The sequence below is a fragment of the Cnephaeus nilssonii genome (genome assembly GCF_951640355.1).
Source record: "Cnephaeus nilssonii genome assembly, chromosome: 7".
Classification (NCBI taxonomy): Eukaryota; Metazoa; Chordata; class Mammalia; order Chiroptera; family Vespertilionidae; genus Cnephaeus; species Cnephaeus nilssonii.
Window position 1 is genome coordinate 62193671 of NC_137078.1, and position 18864 is coordinate 62212534.

Genomic DNA, 18864 nt, shown 5'->3' on the forward strand with positions numbered 1-18864 from the left:
CCACTGGCTCCTAACTGCTCACCTGCCTGCCTGCCTGATCGCACCTAACTGCCCCACCTGCTGACCTGGTCACCCCCAACAGCCTCCCCTGCAGGTGTAGTCGCCCCCAACTGCCCCCCAACCAGCCTGGTGGCCCCTTAGGGCACCCCTTGCCGGCGTGATCACCCCCAACTGCCCCCCCCACCAACCTGGTCGCTCCTCACTGCCTCCCTCTACCAGCCTGGTCTCCCCTCACTGCCCCACCCCCCGCCAGATTGGTCGCCCGCAACTCCCCCCCCCCCCCACGGGCCTGATAGCCCCATGCAGCCTGCTGCTCAGTCATTTGGTCGCCCCTCACTAACCCCCTGCCAGCCTGGTCGCCCCACACAGCCTGTTCGGTCGTCCATTCGGTTGTTTTGGATGCGATGGTCACTTAGCCTTTTATATATATACTAGAGGCCCGGTGCACGAAATTCATGCACGGAGGGGGGTTGTCCCTCAGCCCAGCCTGTACCCTCTCCAATCTGGACCCCTCAAGTGATGTCCGACTGCCCGTTTAGGCCCGATCCCTGGGATCGGGCCTAAACGGGCAGTCGGACATCCCTCTCACAATCCAGGACTGCTGGCTCCCAACTGCTTGCCTGCCTGCCTTCCTGATTGCCCCTAACTGCTTCTGCCTGCCAGCCTGATCACCCCCTAACCACTCTGCTGCCAGCCTGTTTGTCCCCAACTTCTCTCCTCTGCCGGCCTGGTCACCCCTAACTGCCCTCTCCTGCAGGGTTGATCACCTCCAACTGCCCTCCCTTGCAGGCTTGGTCCCTCTCAACTGCCCTCCCTTGCAGGCCGGGTGCCTCCCAACTGCCCTCTCCTGCTGGCCATCTTGTGGTGGCCATCTTGTGTCCACATGGGGGCAGGATCTTTGACCACATGGGGGCAGCTATATTGTGTGTTGCAGTGATGATCAATCTGCATAGTACTCTTTTATTAGATAGGATAGAGGCCTGGTACAGGGGTGGGGGCCAGCTGGTTTGCCCTGAAGGGCGTCCCGGATCAGGTGGGGGTTTCCTTGGGGTGTGGGGCGGCCTGAGCGAGGGGCCTGTGGTGGTTTGCAGGCCGGCCACGCCTCCTGGCAACCCAAGGGGTGGCCCTGGTATCTGGAATTTATTTTCCTTCTACAATTGAAACTTTGTAGCCTGGGGCGGCAGCCATTTCTGTGGCAGTTAATTCACCTTCTACAATTGAAACTTTGTAGCCTTAAGCGGGTGAGCCCAGCCAGGGTGTGCAGAAAGCTTTGCTTCCCCTGTTGCCGCCGGCAACCCTGGCCTGATCTCTCAAGCTCCATTCTGCTGCCATTTGTTTGAATTTGTTTACCTTCTATAATTGAAACTTTGTAGCTTGAGTGGAGACTTAGGCCTGCAACAGCTATGGAAAGCTTGGCTTGCTCTGTTACCTGGGAAACCTTGCTCTCTGTGGCTGTAGCCATCTTGGATTGAGGTTAATTTGCATACTCGCCCTGATTGGCTGGTGGGCGTGGCTTGGCTGGTGGGCGTGGCTTATGTAGCGGAGTGATGGTTAATTTGCATATTACCATTTTATTAGAGAGGATATATATATATATACACACATATACATATATATATATATATATATATGTGTGTGTGTGTGTGTGTGTGTGTGTGTATATATATAAAATGGGTCACATCCTATATAATAAATCCCTAATATGCAAATCGACCAAATGACGGGACGACCGGCCGAACAACCAGTCGCTATGATGCGCACTGACCACCAGAGGGCAGACGCTCAACGCAGGAGCAGCCCCCTGGTTGTCAGTGCACTCCCACAGGGGGAGTGCCACTCAGCCAGAAGCTGGGCTCACAGCTAGCGAGTACAGCAGCAGTGGCAGGAGCCTCTCCTGCCTCCGCGGTAGCACTAAGGAGCAGCAAACTGGTGGGCAGTAAGGACTGAGGGGTCCCAGACTGCAAGAAGGATCCCGGGTTGTGAGAGGGATGTCCAACTGCCAGCTTAGGCCCGATTCCTGGGCGCAGGCCGGGCTGAGGGACCCCTCACCCCAGTGCACGAATTTCATACACTAGGCCTCTAGTATGCATTTTAAGTGTAGGAAGGAAGTTCGATACCTCTCAGCTCTTCAAATGATCATAAAAAGCTCTGCAGACCATCACTACTTGTATTCATGAAGGAATGCATAATATTCAATTGAGATCTCATAAACTATCTAAACCTCATGGAGGAAAATAATCTGTATATGTTCTCTGTAAGCTTTATGATAGTAACTGACAAAGTATTATATCATTGCTTTCAACATCTTCCTCACATACTGAAATACTTACCTGTTGCTCTAATTCTCCAACAGCATCATTTGTAGGAGAGCTCAATATTTCTTTACTCATCAACTAGGAAATTAAAATAGTAAATTAAGTACAATAAAGTGATGTTTCTACAGTAAAAATTTTTACTTGAAAGGACAGAATACTTTATAATTTTTCCTTGTCTTAATTTGACAATCCTTAGAATATTATTCAAATAAAAATTTTACAGAGGTTTAAGTTAAATAATACAATAATCAAGGCATTATACAAGTGAGAACATTATAAGTTAAGTAGGCTTAAAATAGGTACACATCTTGAAAATATGTGCACTAAAGAATTATAATCCAAGTTCTAAAAGAAGAATGAACATAATAAAATGATTCTTCCATAATAAATATTAACTTTTAAAATACAGCCTTTAAATGAGTGATACAGCATAATTGTGCACCTGAAACCTGTATAATTGTGTTAACCAGTGACACCCCAGTAATTTCATCAAAGGGAAAAAAGAAAAAAATGAGTGATATGGCAAAATTACTAATTTAAAGAGATTTTAAAAGTAGGAGTTATATGAAAAAATTTCCGTAAAATAGTTATTTTGAATATAAAAGGCAGATTTATATATAGTGACACTTTGAATTCAAACCAAAAATGCATTTTTAGAGTATACAGACTTCTAAAGTCCTATATAATGCCCCTTCCAAACTATGGTTGTCTTCAGTAATCCTTCACTCTAATTTCCCTCAGGTTTCCCCTGCTCTGTATCTCTGCCTTTTTAGTCTGATTTTAAGAATAAACATGCATCACATGATTTTTGAAACTTTATAGTTCAACTTTGATAACTAGTCTGGCTTGAACCCAGGCTACTTGGCTCCAAAACCTAGTAAGTATCACCATGTTTTCTCACAGTTCTAACATTCTGAAAATGCAAATAGTACACATACACATACATACACACACACATAAATACAAATACACACACACTTTAAAATTTCAGGAGAGATTGTTCTAACTGGCAGAAAAAACGAGAAGAAATAAAAATTCCTACAAAGAGAGAGATTATTTATCCTGCTTACTTGAAGTTATTTAAAAGATCTTGACAATCAATTTATCTTTTAAATGCGGAGAAACTAATATTGGGCTTGATGTCCTTTTAAGATATAAATTTGGGGGGACAGGGAAGACACAATAGCTAAAAGCAAGTAAACATGCTTCAAAGAGCAAATTTATACAAACAGAAAAATAAACATCCATAAAATTTATGTGAAAAGTTTTATAACATTTGGTTTAAGATTTTCATACATATGTGAATATGACATAACTTACCTCTTGAATAGCAGTCATGACCACATGTTGAACAGACTCTTCCAGTGTCATTATGTTTTGAATATGTTCTATGATTTAAAAAAGAAACCAGATCTGAAAAAGAATCTACTCTTTACCCATAGTGCTTTAGCCATTCAATTAATAGCATAAAAATGCATTTACCACATACAATTGTCTATGCAAGTACATTATTTTCCCACAAGAAATATGTTCATTAAAAACAAGCAGAGTTGAAAATATTCATATAAATATTTTTAAATTGTTTACCTACTTATTTTTTAATCCTCATATACGCATATGTTTTTATTGATTTTTAGGGAAGAGGAGGAGAGAGAGAGATATTGATTAGTTGCCTCCCGAATGCGCCATGACCAGGAATCAAACCCACAACATTTTGGTGTACAGGATGACACTCCAACCAACTGAGCCACCCAACCAAGGCTAAATGGTTTATTTTTAAAGAAGAAAACTTCTAATTTTCTTATAAGGAACAGGAAGAGAAGAGATTGCAATTAACCTTAAAACAATTATGACAATTTCTTCCCTCTTGTTAAAATATTCAGTATTATGGAATAAATTCACATGTATTAAATGAACTCCTAAAATCTTAAGCCCAGAAAGTTTAATTTGATTGCCTATTTAGTTCATTTCAGGAAGGCTTTCAAAGAAGGAACTTATTTAGCTTCCTGTAAAAGCCCATCTAACATTTACCAAGTCTCATCTTAAGGTGATACTTAGACCTTACAAGCACACATGCAATAAGTTAAGCTGATACTATCCCAATGAGAAAGGAGGAATGATGAGAAAACGTCGTTCATGTATTTGCAGATTTAAATCCATTTCAACTGCATGTTTTCTAGCTAAAACAATTTTCTAACAAGTTTAAAGACTTCTTATTTTCTAATAGTTTTGTTATTTTAATAAATCCTCTGGAAACTTCTAAGAAGTTATTTAAGTCTTTCTTTTATTTGTGAAGCCAACAAATAGACAGATTCTGATTCTGGTATGTACCTGACAACTAAGTGCTATAAGAGTGTGGGAGGGGGAAGAATTAACTAGAGAATGCACAAGAAGTGGAATGGTTTCCTTTAACTGAGTTTTTGGGATAATAGAGTACTTCCAGTTTGCTAAAGTCGTCAAAAGAATGATCATTTTCCTCACCAAAATATACAGGGTACTGTTTACCAAACTAGTTCATTCATTCATAATTAGAATGTTGCAATACTTTGGAATCATTTTGAAAATCAAGTTTGCAAAGCATGAAGATGTAGATGCTGCATTATATTCTGTGTTTTATTTTTAAATTTTAATTGTTACTTAAAGACTTTTTTTTCATTTATCTGCTTACTCCTAAAACCCAGACACATTCCTCCAAAAATAAATCCAAGTAGATAGTCCTGATTTTTTAATAATGAAAATTAAACTATCTCCTTATATTTACTACTTTCTAAGCTTTTATTTATGTATCTAGGAATTGAATTTTATTTTAAAAATATAAGAACCAAATTGCTAAGAAATGCTTAGAATTATGAAAATACTACATATTACATTAAAATTTGTAGGAAGCAACAAAATTATAACGTAAGGGAAAAGTCTAGCTTAACATGCCAATCATAGACTGAAACAGAACTGATTTATTCAAGTGAAAGAAACAAGATAGAAGAATGAATATTTAGTAGTAGAAATAGAAGAGAATCAAAGCCAAAGTTGTTTGTTTAAAAAAAGAGTATTAAACATAAAAAAACTCCTGGAGGATATCAAGGGAGAGATTACTAGCAATACAATCATAGTAGGAGACTTTAATACCCCACTATCACCACTGGACAAATCCTCTAAACAAAAAATCAGCAAAGAAACAGCAATCTTAAATGACTCACTAGACCAGATGGAATTAATTGACATCTTCAGAACATTTCACCCCAAAGCCACAGAATATACATTCTTCTCAAGTGCACATGGGTCATTTTCAAAGATAGATCATATGCTGGGTCACAGGCAAAATCTCTTCAAATTCAAGAAGATAGAAATTATATCAAGCATCTTCTCAGATCACAGTGGCATAAAACTGGAAATCAACTACAATAAATACAATCCAAAGAAATCAAACACATGGAGACTAAACAGCATGCTATTAAACAAGGACTGGGTCACCAGAGAGATCAAGGAAGAAATAAAAAACATCATGACAACAAATGACAATGAAAACACAACAATCCAAAATCTATGGGACACAGCGAAAGCAGTCTTGAGAGGGAAGTTCATAGCTCTACAAGCCTATTGCAAAAAACAAGAAACAATGGTAATAAATTACTTAACCCTACAACTCAAAGAGCTAGAAAAAGCGCAGCAAGAAAAGCCCAGTGTAACCAGAAGGAAGGAAATAACAAAGATCAGAGCGGAGATAAATGACATAGAGACCAAAGAAACAATACATAAGATCAACAAAACCAAGAGCTGGTTCTTTGAAAGGATAAACAAGATTGATGGACCTCTAGCCAGGCTCACCAAGAAGCAAAGAGAGAGGACCCAAATAAACAAAATCAGAAATGAAAGAGGTGAAATAACAACAGACCCTGCTGAGATACAAAGGATTGTTACAAAATACTACGAACAATTCTATTCCAACAAACTGGACAACCTGGAGGAAATGGACATATTCCTAGAAAAATATAACCTCCCAAAAATCAATCAAGAAGAATCTAAACAGCTCAATAGGCCAATAACTATGGACGAAATTGAAGCAGTCATCAAAAAGCTTCCGGCAAACAAAAGCCCGGGGCCTGATGGCTTCACAGGAGAGTTTTACCAAACATTCAAGGAAGAACTAAAACCTATCCTCCTCAGACTATTCCAAAAAATTCAAGTGGAAGGAACACTTCCAAGCTCCTTCTATGAAGCCAGCATCACCCTAATACCAAAACCAGATAAAGACAACACAATGAAAGAGAATTACAGACCAATATCCCTCATGAACATAGATGCCAAAATCCTCAACAAAATTCTAGCAAATCGGCTCCAGCAGTACATCAGAAAGATCATACACCATGACCAAGTAGGATTTATCCCAGGAATGCAAGGATGGTACAATATCCGCAAATCAATAAACGTGATACATCACATAAACAAATTGAAAGATAAAAATCACATAGTCATATCAATTGATGCAGAAAAAGCATTTGACAAAATCCAACACCCTTTCTTGATAAAAACTCTCAACAAGATGGGAATAAAAGGCTCATACCTCAACATAATACAAGCTATATATGATAAACACACAGCAAACATCATACTCAATGGACAAAAACTAAAAACATTTCCCCTAAGAACAGGAACAAGACAGGGATGCCCACTCTCACCACTCCTGTTTGACATAGTACTGGAAGTATTAGCCATTGCAATTAGACAAGAAGAAGAAATAAAAGGCATCCAAATTGGAAAAGAACAAGTAAAGCTGTCCTTATTTGCAGACGACATGATATTGTACATAAAAAATCCAAAAGACTCCGTCAAAAAACTAATAGACTTAATAAAGGAATTCGGCAATGTAGCAGGATACAAAATTAACGCCAAGAAATCTATGGCCTTTCTATACACCAATAGTGAACTTACAGACAGAGAGACTAAAAAGGCAATCCCATTTACCATCGCGCCAAAAAAATTAAGATACCTAGGAATAAACTTAACTAAGGAGGTAAAAGACCTATACACGGAAAACTACAGGACACTGAAAAAAGAGATAGAGGAAGACGTAAACAGATGGAAGAACATACCATGTTCATGGATTGGTAGAATCAACATCATTAAAATGTCCATACTACCCAAAGCAATCTATAGATTCAATGCACTCCCCATTAAAATACCAAAGGCATATTTCACAGACCTTGAAAGAACTCTCCAAAAATTCATCTGGAATAAAAAAAGACCCCGAATAGCCACAGCAATCCTGAGAAAGAAGAATAAAGTAGGAGGGATCTCAATACCAGATTTCAAGCTGTATTACAAAGCCACTGTTCTCAAAACAGCCTGGTACTGGCACAAGAACAGACATATAGATCAATGGAACAGAATAGAGAATCCAGATATTGACCCAAACCACTATGCTCAATTAATATTTGACAAAGGAGGCATGAACATACAATGGAATAAAGACAGTCTCTTCAATAAATGGTGTTGGGAAAATTGGACAGATACATGCAAAAAAATGAAGCTTGATCACCAACTTACGCCATACACAAAAATAAACTCAAAATGGATACAGGACTTAAACATAAGACGGGAAACCATAAAAATACTAGAGCAATCCACAGGCAGCAAAATCTCAGACATATGCCAAAAGAAATTCTTCACTGACACTGCTCCTAGGGCAGTGGAAGCTAAAGAGAAAATTAACAAATGGGACTACATAAAAATAAAAAGCTTTTTCACAGCAAAAGAAACCATCAACAAAACAACAAGAAGGCCCACTACATGGGAGAACATATTTGCAAATGGCATCACTGATAAAGGTTTAATCTCCAACATCTACAGGCAGCTTATGCAACTTAATAAAAGGAAAATAAATGATCCAATAAAAAAATGGGCAACAGACCTAAATAGAATCTTTTCAAAAGAAGACAGAAGGAAGGCCAAGAGACACATGAAAACATGCTCAACATCACTAATTATCCGAGAGATGCAAATCAAAACAACAATGCGGTACCATCTTACACCTGTCAGAATGGCTATCATCAACAAATCAACAAACGACAAGTGTTGGCGAGGATGCGGAGAAAAAGGAACCCTTGTGCACTGCTGGTGGGAATGCAGATTGGTGCAGCCACTGTGGAGAACAGTATGGAGTTTCCTCAAAAAACTGAAAATGGAACTCCCATTTGACCCAGTAATCCCACTCCTGGGAATATATCCAAAGAAACTAGAAACACCAATCAGAAAGGATATATGCACCCCTATGTTCATAGCAGCACAATTCACCATAGCTAAGATTTGGAAACAGCCTAGGTGCCCGTCAGCAGATGACTGGATCAGAAAACTGGTACATCTACACAATGGAATACTATGCTGCCATAAAAAAAGAAGGAATTCTCATCATTTGCAGCAACCTGGATGGAATTGGAGAACATTATGTTAAGTGAAATAAGTCAGTCAATGAAAGAAAAATACCACATGATCTCACTCATTTATGGATAATAAAGAACATTATAAAATTGAACAAAAAGATAGATACAGAGACAGTAAAGCATCAAACAGACTGTCAAATTACTGGGGGAAGGTTAGGGAGAGATGGGGGAGATAAGAGATCAATCAAAGGACTTGTATGCATGCATATAAGCATAACCAATGGACGCAAAACTCTGGGGGGTGAGGGCATATATGGGAGTAGGGTGGTGGGGGGCAATGGTAAGATATGTACACATATAATACCTTAATAAAAAAATTGGAAAAAAAAAGAGTATTAAAACTGACAAACTAAAATTTTGCTAAAATTAAGCAAAAATAATGTGTGAACCCTGAGAAAGAAGACACCTACTAAGAAGGGCTCCTGGTGGCTAACTGGGCTCAAATTTTAAAAAACCAGAGCCCAGCCCGCCCGGCGTGGCTGTGTTTGAACATAGACCTGTGAACCTGGAGGTCACAGTTTGATTCCCGGTCAGGGCACATGTCCGAGTTCCAGGCTCAATCACCAGTAGGGGGTATGCAATAGGAGGCAGCTGATCAATGATTCTCATCATTGATGTTTCTATCTTTCTATCTCTCTATCTCCCTTTCTTCCTCACTGTAATCAATCTATATATATAAAAAGCCAGCAACCGGAATGCTGTAACAACCAGTCACTATGATGCCCACTGATGCCAGCAAACTGGCCAGATCCAGGGGTGGGCCAGTGGCCAACCCCCCATGGCCCCTCCTCCTTGCCACCCTGCCCCTGATCAGCCTCTCCCACCCCAATCGAGGGGGGGCGACCGGACAACCCCCCCGAGGCACTCCCCCACCCCCGGCCGGCCCCATCCCTGATCACCCCCCACCCCAATAGGGGGTGAGGTCTGCCGGCCAAACTCCTGCAGCCCCTCCCCTGATGGGCCCCCACCACCCCAATCAGCCCACAATCCCTCCCCCCGCCCAGTTTCCCCCCTACCCCAATCGGGGACAGGGCCTGCCAGCCAATCGCCTGTGGTCCCTCCCCACAAGCCGGCCCAGCTCCGATCTGATGATAGGGGCCGGGCCGACCAGACCCCACCCGTGCACGAATTAGTGCACTGGGCCTCTAGTAAAGAATAAATAAATAAAAGTGTTTATCAGCCATTTCTACATAGGAACCTCACATGCAAACTGCACTTCAGGAAGAATCTGCACTTAACTGCTTGCCTGCACTGTGTTTCTTCCATTAAGAGCCAACTTATAAAGGAGTTCCTGAGGCTTTCTCCATCCAATCCGAGATGCGAAGCTCCAACCAACTAGAGTGGCTCTATTCTAATCAATGAGACAGTGCCTTTTGGACCAAACTGTGAGGATTTAGATTCCTCATTTGAATGAGGACAGAAAAATCAGGGAGCAGAGGCAAGCACTCCTTTCCATATAAGCCAGCTCCGCTCTAGCTCTTAGAGAACACTTTCCCTTTCCACCAAAAACTGAAGACTGAGTCTCCCTGGCTGAGCTGAATGGGCCAGAGAGGAACAGACCAAAAGACCAAAGCACAGCAGAGCAGACCAGCTCAACCCAAAGCAGACCATGGAGGAGCAGAGCAGAGGTGTCTAGCTGGAGAGGAGCCTGACCCCAAGTCGACCTCACAGCCCTGCTGTTTTCATAGTAGTGCTGTATCACAGTTGAGCTGTTTTGCACTGTATATAGTTTCCTTCTTCACAGCACCCAAACTGAGGATTCCTATTGGCATTAAATTAGTGCCAATGCCCACTATTTGACAGATGTTATATATACCCAGTAACTGAAATAGAAACAAGGATTAAAGAAAAAATTCAAAAGATCACAATAACAGAACATTGCTAAAAATAAGCTTCGATTTGTCAATTTTTAATTAAACACTTACTGAAGTTTTAACTTTACATTCCTTACATTCCAATAGGTAGACCTTTGACATTATGTTAGAAATAAAAGCCTCTAGAGTAGTGCTGATGTGCCATAGACAAAATAGCTAATGACAGATGGAAGGACTAATATCAAAATTTCCAGATACTCAATCCCTTTTTATTGATACAGGCAGTCCTCGGGTTACGTTGGATTCTACATACGTCGTTTCGTTGTTACATCGCCATCTCCCATTTATTTAAAAAAAAAAAAAAAGAGTTCCGTCATTTCGACATATGTACATTTGTGCTTTATGTTTTTTATTTATTTACCACAAGTAAAGGTCAGAAATTGTTATGTTTCTTTTAATTTTTTTTTACTGTTTCACTTCATTACTGCTGTGTATGTGCTCCATGTGAGTGACATAGGTGCTTATGTAGGTGGGTTCCAACTTACAGCGAAAATTGCGTTATGTCGCGCTGTAGGAACGAATCTCCAACGTAACCCAAGGACCTACTGTAACTAGAGGCCCGGTGCTTGAAATTCGTGCATTCGGGGTGGGTGGTCCCTCAGCCCAGCCTGCACCCTCTTGCAGTCCGGGAGTCCTTGGGGGATGTCCAACTTATGGCTTAGGCCCACTCCAGACACCCTTAGTGCTGCCATAGAGGCGGGAGAGGCTCCTGCCACTGCCACTGCACTTGCCAGCCTGAGCCTGACTTCTGGCTGAGCAGCGCTACCCTTGTGGGAGCGCACTGACCACCAGGGGGCAGCTCCTGCATTGAGTGTTTGCCCCCTGGTGGTCAGTGTGCATCATAGCAACAGGTCGTTCCACCGTTTGGTCGATTTGCATATTAGCCTTGTATTATATAGGATTAATGTCAGGTTTTTTATTTTTCTCCTTCCTCAATTTGTTTTATTGAATTTATCCTGACTCATATGCTCTCTTCTTTCATTAGATAACATGGAATGTGTTTTCTAAGGACCTGGCTTAAAATACTTTACAAACTTAGCCCGGCTGGTATGGCTCAGTGGTTGAGCATTAACCTACGAATCAGGAGGTCACCAGTTAGATTCCCAGTCAGGGTACATGCCCAGGGTTGTGGGCTCAATCCTCAGTCAGGGGTGTGCAGGAGGCAGCTGATCGATGTTTCTCTCTCATTAATGTTTCTATCTATCCCTCTAAAAAAAATCAATAAAAACATATTTTAAAAATATTTTACAAGTTAAGTATCCAACATTTTGTTTTAAAGGTAATTTACTAAAGCCAAGTTTGGCTGAATCATGCAAAAAAACACCAGCATCAAAAATCTTACTACCTAGATCAAGGTAAGCCCTTCAGCCAAGTAGATCTTGGTTTGTTCAGTTCATCATCTTATTCACTATATTCAACCAAAATGCTCTTCTTCTACTCAGTAGAACATGGATCACTGTGTTTGTTTTTATCAATATAATATACCAATTCCATTTATATCATTAGACTATTTATTTGGAGGATTCACTGGACAGGCATTCTTCTGAAGAGCAGAATATCATCTAAAGAAGCCTGAATTATAATTTAACACCTGCATATTTATTTCTAAAACTAGAGGCCCGGTGCATGAAATTCGTGCATGGGGGGAGGTGGGAGGGGGGATCCCTCAGCCCAGCCTGTACCCTCTCCAATTCGACTGGACATCCCTCTCACAATCCAGGACTGCTGGCTCCTAACTGCTCACCTGCCTGCCTGACTGACTGGCCCTAACCACTCTGCATGCCTGCCTGATGCCCCTAACTGCTCCCTTGCCTGCCTGATTGCCCCTAACCACTTCTGCCTGACTGCCTGATGCCCCTAACTGCTCCCCTCCTGGCCTAATCGCCCCTAACTGCTTCCCTGCTGGCCTGATCACCCCCTAACTACATCCCTTCTGGCCTGATTGCCCCCTAACTGCTCCCCTGCCAGCCTGATTGCCCCCTAACTGCTCCCCTGCTGCCCTGATCGCCCCTAACCATCTCTGCCTCGGCCTCCATCACTGCAGCTTTGTCCGGAAGGACACCCAGAATGACGTCCAGAAGGTTGTTTGGCTATCCAGTCTAATTAGCATATTATGCTTTTATTAGTATAGATTCTGAATCAACCTAAGGTTCTAGATCTTGCAAGTGAAAGAGATAATGTATCAAATGAATAAGTACAATATTTACTGATTATCCACTAAGTCTTAAGAAATGAACATATTTAACTAATTAAATTAAAATACATTACATTTAGCCACTGAATATGAATCTCAGAATCCAGGTATCATTATGATACTCAAGATTGGTAGCTTTTTAGTGGCAGAGCTGTGCTAGAATTCCTATCTTCTGGCTTACATCTCAGGGTGGTGTCAACCAGGAACAGTACATTTAGTGCTACTTTCTACAGAAATGTAGGTTGTTTATAGAAAGTACATATTCTCATATGACAGAAACTCGCTTACCTTGCTTCTTTTCACAGTTGACCGCACAACCTAAAATAAGCTGCAGTAACCTCCCAAGCTCCACAGAATCTGAACTTTCAGTTATTCGGTTTAAATCAGGAATAAGTTCTTCAGAAATCTGTTGCCCCAAAAACTGTGGTATTGAAACAATAAATTAAATCATTTATTTATATAGGCTACAAAAATTTTACTACATTTAATTATTACTAGAAAAATAAATTATAAATAGGTTCCTAAAATGACTCAGATAAATTAACAAATGATACACCCAAAATTACTGACTAAAGCCAGTTAGTAAAGCTCAAGCCACCTCCCAAAATTTTGAGTAACAAACCAAAAGCAACTAAAATGCTTTTATACAAAATATCCTTTGATCTCATTATAAAAAAGGGATTGTTTAAGAAGCCCCTGGCCTGATCTATCTTGACAATACTTAGGCCTTTTCATTAAAAAAAAAAAAGATTTATGTTATGCCAAGGAATATTCATGATATTTTAATATACAATCAGTTAAGAGAATCACAAAATAAATCACACATAAACAATAAATCCAATGAATTAATCTTTTCTGACCTGATCTTTCTTTTTTAGCTAATTAAGAGTTTTTGTGGCATTAGAAAAAGCTTCAAAATGATTTTAGGCATAAATAAATTGAAAAATTTCAGTCTTAAAATTATTTGGAAGAAATAACAAGCTAAACTGTGACAACTTTAAAAAACAAATATAATTATGTAATGGCAATTGCTGCCATTCCCAAACATTAAGCAATAAACCTTGTTATATCAAATAATCCTAGCAGTGAACTTATGATGCTGAATAAGAAAAAAAAACCAAAACCTGAATAATGTACTAGCTAAGGTGTTTAATACTATTTTTACTTTGCATTTTCCCCCAATTCATTTGCACCAGTATAATTTCATAGTATATTTGTGCTATTGTTTGCATTAGAAACAGCTATCAAAGCAATGTTTTAAATATGAAATAATAGCAATCCTATCTAATAAAACAGTAATATGCAAATTGACCATCACTCCAACACAAGATGGCCACCCCCATGTGGACACAAGATGGCTGCCACAAGATGGCCGGCAGGGGGAGGGCAGTTAGGGGTGACCGGGCTGGCAGAGGAGGGCAGTTGGGGGCAACCAGGCCTGCAGGGGAGGGCAGTTGGGGGGGACCAGGCCTGCAAGGGAGGGCAGGTGCAGGGGAGCAGGCTTGCAGGGGAGGGCAGTTGGGGGGGACCAGGCTTGCAGGGAAGGGCAGTTGGGGGAAACCAGGCCAGCAGGGGAAAACAGTTGGGGGGGGACCAGGCCTGCAGGGGAGGGCAATTGTGGGGGGGAATCAGGCCTGCAGGGGAGGGCAGTTGGAGGGGACAAGGCCAGCAGGGGAGGGCAGTTGGGGAGAACCAGGCCTGCAGGGGAGGGCAGTTGAGGCAGACCAGGACTGTAGGGGAGGGCAGTTGGGATGGACCAGGCCTGCAGGGGAGGGCAGTTGGGGGGGACCAGGCCTACAGGGAGGGCAGTTGGGGCGGACCAGGCCTGCAGGTAAGGGCAGTTGGGGCAACCAGGCCTGCAAGGGAGGACAGTTGAGGGGGACCAGGCCTGCAGGGGAGGGCAGTTGGGGAGAACCAGGCCAGCAGGGGTGGGCAGTTAGGGGCAATTGGGCCGGCAGGGGAGCAGTTAGGTGTAGATCAGGCTGGCAGGCAGAAGCAGTTAGGGGCAATCAGGCAGGTGAGTGGTTGGGAGCCAGCAGTCCTGGATTGTGAGAGGGATGTCCCAGGTTGGAGAGGGTGCAGGCTGGGCTGAGCGACACCCCCGTACATGAATTTCATGCACAGGGCCTCTAGTTTCATTATAAGGTCTACTTTACAGCATTGCATAAAATCAAATCATTTGGAGGCAATTCTATTTCAAAATATAATCAATTTAAACAGTATCAATATAGAAGCAACATTATTTCCCAAATCAATATATTAAGTTTAAGCCTGTTTATGTTCACATAATTTGAATGTTCTAAAAATGGCAAAAATATATATATATATATATATTCGTTATAAATTATTTTCCAGTAATATGTTATACATTAAAAGCCAAGTCATTTTTCAGTGTCATATAATTATCACATAGCATTTTGTAGTTAAACAAAGTCAGATGTTTCTCATACCTCGCTGTAATAACTCATAATTCCTTGAAGTACCTTCTTTAAATTACTAGCCTAATGGGGGGAAAAAAAAAACAATTCAAGAATTTCATAATGAAAGAAAATGTATGCTAAGGTGAAAGACAACATAAACTGCCCCCTGATAAAAATAACAACAAAAATACTATATGTTAGAGTTCTACAAATATAAGTACATGATAATTTTTAAACATTGAAGGGTTAATCAGTTTGACTGAAAGAAAATAATGTCTGCATGCTTATAAAGTTTAACCAGAGTAATTCTATTTAAAACGAGACAGAATGAAGTCAAGTACCAACTTTAAAGACTGAGCATGTCCATGTTCATTCATGAGCGAGTAACTTGTCTAGACTTAATTTTCCTGACACAAACAACTAGAAAACAGGAGAAAATACAAGGGTCAATTGTTTTCAAGCTGTAGCCAACAAGTAATATAGAACTATAATTTCTGAGAGAAGGAAAACAAAAAAAGATGACCCCTACACTATCCAAGATTTCTTTCTAGAGGCAATTTCACACCATAGCATAGGGCCTGATGTTCTTGTTGAGTTAAGGAGAGAGACATAAGATGTTCATGAAGATCACGATATTTAGAATTTACAGGGCAGACAAATGAAAAATTGAGAGCTATAGAGAAAAAGAACTCTAGAAATCTGCATTAATGGTTCCTTTGACTCTATGCCTGAATATTAATTTGTATGTGCACGGGTAAAAATCAATGAGATTTACAAGAATAATTTCCAAGGAAAGAACAATCCTGGTAACTATAATCTGAACAATTCTCAATGATTATACAAGCCAGAAATTGAAGAAATTCCCACCAGCCAGGGTGAAGAGACTATGCTGTATAGACAAGCTTTCACTAATAACTCCCAAAAAATCACAACTTAGTAGTAGGTCTAACCTAGCCCTAGAACAGGGGTGGGTAATGTCTGGCCTGCAGAATCATTTGGTCTGGCTCTGCCCAAGGCATTAGGGGTGAGTTAATTAAATGTTTGACCAAATATAGCAGGCTAATTTTTAAGCTGATAATTTTGTATGGCCTGAGAATTATATTATAAATATCCAAATGGCCCTTGGAAGAAAAATGGTTCCCCACCTCTAATGTAGAGAATCTGCTTTCCACACCCCAAAACCTTTAAAAGATGACCCAGTGATCCCACTTCTAGGAATCTATCCTAAGAAACCTGAAGCACCAATCAGAAAGAATGTATGCACACCTAGGTTCATAGCAACATAATTTACAATAGCTAAGATCTGGAAACAGCCCAAGTGCCCATCAGTAGATGAGTGGATAAAAAAGCTGTGGTACATTTATACCATGGAATACTATGCAGCAGTAAAAATGAAGAATCGCTTACCCTTGAGACAGCATGGAGGGACCTGGAGAGTATCATGCTAAGTGAAATAAGTCAGTCAGAGAAAGACAAGTATCACATGATCGCACTCATATGTGGAATCTATTGAACAAAATAAACTGATGAATGGAGTGGATTCAGAGACTTGAAGCATAGAACAGAGTGTGGAATCTCGGAGGGAAGGCAGGAGAGTAGGAGGGGGGCGGGGAGGTAATCAACCAAAGACCATGTGTGCATATATGCATAACTCATGGACACAGACAATAGGGTGCTGGGGCGGGAGCGGGCTGGAGGGGGTCAATGTGGGGAAAAGGGGGACATATGTAATTCTTTCAACAATAATTACTTTTTTAAAAAATTACTTTTTTAAAAAAGAATTACTTTTTAAGAACCAAGTATCTTAACTGCTTGCAAGAACAAAGGATTTCAATAAAAACAGGGATATAAAGGGGACATATGTACTACTATGTATAATACTTTAAACAATAAAATAAAATTTAAAAAAACCAGGGATATAAGAAATGGAAAGGTTTTTTGTTTTTTTAAGACTCACAAGTATCTTAACTGCTTGCAAGAACAAAGTCCACCACACTATAAAATACAAAAAAACCTCAGCACTAAATAATAATGCTCAACCTGTCTAGCATCCAATAAAAAATTACTACACATGTGAAAAAGCAAGAAAATGTGTACTATAACGAGGACAAAACTCAAGTCAATGAAATAGGCCTAGAAATGAGAAATGAAAGAATTAGAAGATAATGTTATAACTGCTAGTTTAAAAATGTTCAAGGATTTCAATAAAAACAGGGATATAAAGGAGACATATGTACTACTATGTGTAATACTTTAAACAATAAAATAAAATTTAAAAAACAAAAACAAAAACCAGGGATATAAAAAATGGAAAGGTTTTTTGTTTTTTTAAGAACCAAATAAAGAGTTGTTCCCTGGATAAAAAAAAGCAAGACCCAACTATTAGGTGTCTCCATGAAACACTTCTAATATAAAAACTCAGAGATTAAAATAAAAAAAAATAAAAAACCACTAAAGCAAAACATAATCATAAAAATGAAGTGGCTACATTAGTATCAGAAAAAAAGACTTCAAGGAAAATTATAAAAGATAAAGAAAGATATTTCATAATGATAAGTATATTCATTCATCTATTAGGACATAAAATTAATGTATATAAACCTATTAATAGAGATTAAATTATGAGATTTAGAAATTAACAGAATTTAAAGGAGAAACTGACAAATCCACAATCATCATTAAAAATTAAAGGAGTCCTTCTACCTTGATAAAATAATCAGACAAGAAATCAATAAAGATATAAAAGATACAAACAGTATTATCAATAAACTTGACATAAATTGTAGAACTGCGGAATACATGTTATTTTCAAGTATACATGGAATATTCACCAAAGACAGATCAGATGTTAGGCTATAAAGTCAGTCCATTAAATTTAAAGGAATTTCTTAATATCAAAATGGAATTAAATTAGCAATTAAGACATTTTTTAAAAGTTACTTAAAAATTCTAATTTTTTAGAATTTAAAATATTACTTCTAATTAATCCATGGGTCAAATGAAAATTACCAAATATTTTGAAATGACTGAAAATAAGAACACTGTATGTCAAAAATGTGTGGGATGTGGCTGAGGCAATGCTTAATAAGGGGGGAGAAGAGGACAAAGGTCTAAAACTGATGATTTAAGCTTCCACATTAAGAAGTAAGAAAAAGAAGTGAATATGCAAGTAGGAGAAAGTAAAAAAAAAAAAAAGATTAAAGTGAAAAACCAATAAAACAAAACATAAGCTAGTTCTTTGGGGAAAAAAATCCACAATAAAATTCAAAAAGATTGAACCAGACTTATCAAGACAAAAACACAAGACACATAAATTACAATATCGGGAAAAAAACAATTTAAACATCCATCAATAGGTGAATGTGGTATAGTAATGTAACTAAATAATACTTAGCAAATCTATTGTTAATACAGTCAACATGGATGAGTCTCAAAAACATTATAATGAGTAAAAGATGCTAGAGACAAAGAGTACAAAATGTTTGATTCCATTCACATGGAACTCCAGAAATGAAACCTTTAGGGACAGAAAGCAGATCTGTGGCCAACTGGGGCCAAGATAAAGAATAAGAATTAATTGGGAAGGGGCATAAACACATGTTTTGGATTAATAAAAATTTCCTA

At 39.5% G+C, this 18864-nt stretch overlaps 1 protein-coding gene across 1 annotated transcript in view; it reads right to left on the minus strand.

The window, feature by feature from the left end:
• Nucleotides 1-18864, minus strand: part of HOOK1 (hook microtubule tethering protein 1) — a 75576-nt gene that overhangs the window by 43685 nt on the left and 13027 nt on the right. The window contains exons 4-7 of the mRNA XM_079776860.1: nt 15271-15321; nt 13109-13241; nt 3636-3703; nt 2331-2393 (exon numbers count right to left, since the gene is read on the minus strand). Coding sequence (XP_079632986.1) covers nt 2331-2393; nt 3636-3703; nt 13109-13241; nt 15271-15321 — 315 coding nt within the window. The remainder of the gene's footprint in view (nt 1-2330; nt 2394-3635; nt 3704-13108; nt 13242-15270; nt 15322-18864) is intronic.